The following is a 6,371-nucleotide window of genomic DNA, read 5'->3' as shown; positions in this document are numbered from 1 at the left end:
CGATGAGGTTGTTTCGGCTGAAGAATGGGGATTTGACACAGCACATCGATAGCGGCGGTTTCAGCCCGCAGCTTTTGAGGCAAACATGCCTCTGTCGCCGGCTCACATCTTTATCACCGTCCGGATACTGAGGGAGAGAAAGGGAGGTGAGCAGGAGTTAAGAGGACTTATGCACTTCCATCCTGCTATTCTAGACAGTCAGGCACAGGACCCCCAGCTCTGACCTACCTCTTGCCACTGGCCAGCAGGTCAAAGGCCTGATTAATCTGCTCCAGGTCCAGGGTGTGCGTCACAAACTCGTCCAGCTGCAGACGGCCACTCATGTAATCCTCCACCAGCTTGGGCACGCCCGTCACACTCTGCCAACCTGCGGCTCATGTAATGTTTGTAAAGCATTCGTGAAGCATTCATAAAGTAGGCACAGCACTTCAGTCTATGACAGTATTTAAAAGGTGACATTCAGTAGCCAATGAGCACAACCCCTCTGAACATAAAGATGTATTTATGAGTCTAAATGGTCACCGTTTCAATTCATGGACAGATGGCAAAATTGCAATTTATTAAATGTATTGTACTTTAAAAAAATGTCTTTAATAAATGGAGCAACTTGGCATAAATCAACGGTTGCAAAGATGAGTAAACCCTTTTACTTAGACAAGTTACATACTTGTACTTAGTAGGTCTGCCGTTACTTTTCAGTACCGCGCTGATCCTTCTTGGTATGAAGCGTACAAGATCATGACAAATTGTTCTACTCCTGAAGGGTGACCTTGAGTGCGTTCAGGCTAGATTCATTGCTGCTGATCTGGTCTCTTCAAAACTCCTGCTCAGTAGGGTTGAGGTCGAGTGACAAACCCCCCCACAAGTGCTCAGTAGGGTTGAGGTCGAGTGACAAACCCCCCCCACAAGTGCTCAGTAGGGTTGAGGTCGAGTGACAAACCCCCCCCACAAGTGCTCAGTAGGGAGCAGTGGCATTAAAAGAATGGGGTCAGTGTCAGGCCTGGATGTGGGGAAACAGTTACTTCAGTTTGGATCACCGCTGCGTTCTCCGGCAATTCTCCCGCAAATGTCACTCATCGTGAGGCGAAAGCTAACGGTGCCACCCAGAATGTTTCGAGGACGTAGTCATCACACCATCTTTTTTTAATCTATGCATTTTGCTACTATGTTTTGGTGTAATAGTGGCTTTGATTTGATAATCTTGTGCCCTTCTCCTCTTTTGGGTAATGAAATAATTTTCTTTCTAAAGAAAAAAGAAAACTCATGTGGGGCCAGTGGTGTCAGCATTACAGTATGTCTGAATGTGACCAATTGGGTTAAGTACCAAGTCTATCTGTCAAATAATTACACCAGCTGCAGTTGATGTAACAGTTGTTGCAGTTAGTTAATGGTTTATCAGACTCATGTGCTGATCATTTAACCTTAAATAACACCTGAAAACATTTTAAGTTGTATTTTGTAACTTTTTGTAAGCTGTGCTCATTTTTGCAAGATGGCCTTTTATCATTTTAAGAACAAAATCAAGTTTATTATTGATATGTTCCAGAGATGCTGGAAGATTACACCAAACAAGAACCCCAAAGACTGAGACTGCTTAATATAATAGGTTTCTGAAGGTGTGTACTCGTTTATGTACCAAATTACTTCTTACCGCCAAAGTAAGTGCCCTTCAGGGTTCTTCCCAGGAGGATGTCGATTGGTGCCAGGGAGAACTCTCCTAACTCTGTCCAACCCACTATGACACAGGTGCCCCACGCAGCTCTGCATGACTCCAGTGCTGCCCTCTAGTGGAGATGCATCAAATAAGTCATTAACACGCTGAATATTGAAAAGGCTGTCTTCATAGTTGGCTGAGGGGGAACACTTGCCTCAGGATTTGTTTTTTTTTGAGTCAGAAATGTGTTACATCAACTATTTTAAATATCACACTTAATTAAAAATGACTCCTTAGAAAACATTAAAAAAAAAAAAATCCTGGCCGAGCAATTACTGAAAATTAAATAAGATTCAGAAATTATATTTTGGACTCAAAATGAAAAGTGTTATATAAATGAAGATGATTCTTAAATATCAAAAGGTAAATAATTGCCAAAAATGGTTGCTTCCTATTTACAAAGAAAGACATGGTGCCTAAAGTAACCTGAACAGCTCCACCTAAAACATTTACAGTCCCAAGACAGAAACGTCACCCAAAAAGCATTGGTCCAAGGGTCAGGCTAGGAGAGCCTCATCAAAGCCCATGTCTTAGGTTTAGTTGATCTGAGTGCCACGATACCCAACATGACAGCTGTGACCCCAACACACTCGATCGCGTAGTCCACTCCTCCACCCGTCATCTCTACCAGCACCTCCTGTATGGGTCTGCTCTGCTCCCTGGGGTTCACGAACTCCGTAGCCCCAAGTGTCTTGGCGACGTGGCTTTTTTCTGGGTTGATGTCGATGCCGATGATCCTGGCGGCCCCCGCAGCTTTGCAGCCCATGACGGCCGCGAGGCCCACGGCTCCCAGGCCGAACACGGCACAAGTGGAGCCAGCCTCCACCTGCGCCACGCTTCCATTAACCATGAACTATACGCTGCAGTGGCTGCAGAGCTCCAAGACTCTACATACTAACAGCTTTAATGTATGTAAATGTATGCATGTTAAAACAGCTAGGGGGAGGGGTTTGTTAAACTACTGATCTGTTTATTCCCATAGTAAAGTTCTTAAACGCCCTTATCACTGAACTGTCGTAAAACATGTTGTTTTCCTAGTCAGTTGCTGTTTAAGATATTTAACTGAACATAAACATTTAATGCGTACACATGCACATGCATGCAAACACACAAACGCTGGTGCACATGTCCACACACACTTTGCCTGAGTTTAGTGCCGCTCCATATCCTGTAGCCACGCCACAGCCTAGCAGGCAGACCCTGTCGAGTGGCGCGTCTGGCCGGATCTTGGTGACGTTGTGCTCAGGGACCACTGTGTACTCGCTGAAGGTGCTCACACCTATAAACTGGTAGATCTGCTGCCCCCTACAGGAGATCCTGCTCGTGCCATCTGCTAATACACCTTGCTGGGTATTTTCCCTGAAGTGGAGAGAGATGGAAACTAAATTCAGTCCACATACACACGGGACAGACACAGCCTACAGATACACGGGACAGACAGCCACAGTCTACAGAACACGAAACATATATATGACAAATATTGCAGCACACACAACAGACACAGACACAGGTTACAAATACACAGGACATACAGAGATACAGATTAGAGCACGGGACATACACACACGCACGCACGCACGCACGCACGCACGCACACACACATTACAGCATATGGGACTGACAAATTACAGCACATGGGACAAACACGGATTACAACACGCGGGACAGATACAGACACAGGCTACTGATACACGGGACAGACAAACACAGATACAGATAAATGGGACACAGCATGCAGAACAGGCAAAGTCAAAGGCTACAGATATACGGGACAACTACAACCACAGACACAGCTACAGCTACACGGGACAAACACGGACACAGCCACAGATGCATGACAAGACACGGATACAGCTACACAGGATGGACACGGATACAGCTACACAGGACAGACACGGATACAGCCAGATACACGGGACAAGCTTCCTCACCAGTTCTTTAGGCACAGGTTTGTCTTTGGGCTCAGACAGCACTCACATTCTCCACACTGGGGCAGGAATAAGGGTATTACCTTATCTCCTGTGAACACAGAGTTGTAGTAGTAGTAAGGTTCAGACAGTAGGTAGGGAGGGAGTGAGGGAGTCACATGGCAGCGTGACATTCACCAGGGGAGAACGCAGTGACGCCAGGGCCAACACTCTCGACCACACCGGCCCCCTCATGACCCAACACGAGCGGATAGGGGCGTGGCTTCATTCCCTTGCCGCACTCATACAGGTACGACCAGTCCGTGTGGCAAACCCCACTCGCCTCCACCTGACAAGGGTCACACCACAACAGAGGTTCAAGACCAGCACGCCACAATGCTTTCACCACACAACGTCAAGGACTCAGCGGCCATTTTGTTCATACACTGCATCAACGCATGCGTCTGAAGGACTTTAATTAGCCTTCGGTGGGTGTTGTGTAAGGTGTGCGGTTGAGAGACCTTACTGACCTTAAGCCGCACTTCGTGAGCCTTGGGTGGGGCTACCTCCACCTCCTCCACGCACAAGGGCTTACCAGGCTCCCACGCAACTGCCGCCCTACACCTGATCACCTGGCATGAGAGGTGTAATCACACGTCACCCCTGAAGCAGAAGGTGAAGAAGAAGAAGAAGAAGAAGAAGAAGAAGAAGAAGCAGGAGGTGAAGAAGAAGAAGCAGAAGAAGAAGAAGAAGAAGAAGAAGAAGAAGAACTTACCTTATTATCGGTTCCCATCGCAGGAAAAGTCAGGACAAGGAATCCTTTCTACAAAAGCAATGTTCTTAGATCAGTGCAACATGGCCAAAGCTTTAGAAACATTATGAACAGCTTGCACAGGCATGCTTCTCTATTCTGTGTTCATAGTTGGAGCAGATATGCTTCTGTTGTTCTTCATGGAAATATTGCGACAATGCCATAAACCATAAAGTTTCACTGCACCCTTCCTGCTGACCTTTAGATGAACTCTCTTTTTTTAAGTCTGAAACTTTTGCCCTTCACCCTGAGTGTGAGGGGTCAGTTATTTTTTTACTTTTTTTGTTTTTACCAGCAATGCTTGTCAAGCACAAAAGCAAGTGTGAAAAAATCAGATCATAACACCTGACTGCGTGTGTCTCTTCGTGAACGGTCTCCTTGAGCAACACTCCAGGAGGTTGACTGAATGAAACAAGAAAAAGTGATTCCTGATCATTTTCTAATTTTCCTAACACTTGTTAGGAAACTTTGTTTGGTTAATTTGCTAGTTATTGTTTGGTAAACCATACAGCCTACGTTAGGACTGCACAATACAAAAACATACTACCAGGGGTTTTTGTTTGATGTTGCCTATATTACATGTACTCATTTTCAGACTTATTTTGTGACTTCGGTAGCCTACTGCAAAACAAACATTCCCTGACGATTAAAATGACGCTAGTTTAGACTCAGACTAGATGTTTCTTTTGCGCTTTTTGACAGCTTCTATAACTCCAAAGCATGTGTCTTTACTAATGCAACACAACGCAAAGTAGGCCTACACGAAAATCGGAAATACGTTAACTTCATTTTATGTTAAAAAAAAGAGGGATTGCTGTCGTTTACGGTAGTTTTACCTCGCGTTGTTGGGCTTGGTTACTTATTCGCAGCTTGCTATTCGGTGGCGGAAGTTTATTCGTGATACACGAAGGGAGTGTTCACGACGGAGGTTTGCAGCGCACTTTGTGTTTTAAGCTACAGATAAAAATGAACTAAATGAAGATGCGATCATAAATGTATTCTGCTTCTCATTCTGATACTGCGAATGTAAAAAAAGATAAAAATACAATTTAAATATTTATCTAGTGAAATATTTCTTATTTCAAATCAAGGCCGTAAACACTGGGGCGGGAGGACCAAATCTACCCGAAGAGCAGGGAATTCACCCATGAGCTGAAAATAATAATAATAATATCATCATCATCATTATCATCATCATCATCATCATCATCATCATTATTATTATTATTATTATTATTATTATTATTATTATTATTATTATCATTATTAATGAAAGCATTATTATTATTATTATTAGTATTATTATTATTATTATTATTATTAATAATAATAATAATAATAATAATAATAATAATAATAATAATAATAGTAATAGTATTATTATTATTATTATTATTATTAATAATGATAATAATAGCATTATTCTTATTCTTATTATTATTATTATTATTATTAAGGGGCTAATAAAGTATAACGATTAAGTGGTTTGGGTCTTCGATAAACATTCTTTCTTTTGGTGCCTGACTAAAATAAAGAGGACCCTTGACATTTCAAAATATGCTTGGTGTTTTTTGTTCTTATGTTATCTTACATAAAATGTGCCCCATGAATCATGGAAAATTATTTATGATATCACATGGTGGCAGCACGTTCATAACCACAGATTGTACATATATAGTCTGCGTTCCCAACGCAGTACGCCCAAACGCATGTCTTGAAGAAGCATTGTATCGAATTTTTTGGTTAATGCTTTTTAAACACAGCTTATGGGTAAGGATATTGATAGCTGTAATTAAGTTCCATGTAGTAGAAAAATCTTTACTTCTAACAAGGTTTTGAACACAAACTTGTGTTTTGACTATTGCTGTGAATGTGAATGGGATGTGAGTGAATGGAATGTCAATGAGGAAAAAATGATTGTGTTTTAATAAATATGGGG

The 6,371-nt window shown here is 42.6% G+C and overlaps 1 protein-coding gene across 4 annotated transcripts in view; it reads right to left on the bottom strand.

Moving 5' to 3' along the window:
- The window catches only part of LOC113582446 (alcohol dehydrogenase class-3-like), a 5,696-nt gene extending 346 nt beyond the window's left edge, over positions 1-5,350 (bottom strand). Inside the window, exons 1-11 of one of the 4 annotated variants that reach the window (XM_027018200.2) lie at positions 5,269-5,350; positions 4,778-4,834; positions 4,397-4,444; positions 4,152-4,284; positions 3,820-3,970; positions 3,646-3,733; positions 2,854-3,073; positions 2,280-2,540; positions 1,652-1,784; positions 229-367; positions 1-127 (exon numbers count right to left, since the gene is read on the bottom strand). The exon at positions 1-127 is cut by the window's left edge and continues 346 nt beyond it. In XM_027018200.2, the coding sequence (XP_026874001.2) occupies positions 103-127; positions 229-367; positions 1,652-1,784; positions 2,280-2,540; positions 2,854-3,073; positions 3,646-3,733; positions 3,820-3,910 (957 nt within the window). In that variant the 5' untranslated portion in view covers positions 3,911-3,970; positions 4,152-4,284; positions 4,397-4,444; positions 4,778-4,834; positions 5,269-5,350 and the 3' untranslated portion in view covers positions 1-102. The remainder of the gene's footprint in view (positions 128-228; positions 368-1,651; positions 1,785-2,279; positions 2,541-2,853; positions 3,074-3,645; positions 3,734-3,819; positions 3,971-4,151; positions 4,285-4,396; positions 4,445-4,777; positions 4,835-5,268) is intronic. The other 3 variants (XM_027018198.2, XM_027018199.2, XM_027018201.2) reach the window with 3 other exon arrangements.
- Positions 5,351-6,371: the final 1,021 nt, after the last annotated feature.

The sequence above is a fragment of the Electrophorus electricus genome, chromosome 12 (genome assembly GCF_013358815.1).
Source record: "Electrophorus electricus isolate fEleEle1 chromosome 12, fEleEle1.pri, whole genome shotgun sequence".
NCBI classification, from domain to species: Eukaryota; Metazoa; Chordata; class Actinopteri; order Gymnotiformes; family Gymnotidae; genus Electrophorus; species Electrophorus electricus.
The sequence above is the reverse complement of the archived record's forward strand: the minus strand, read 5'-3'. Positions and strand labels throughout refer to the sequence as shown.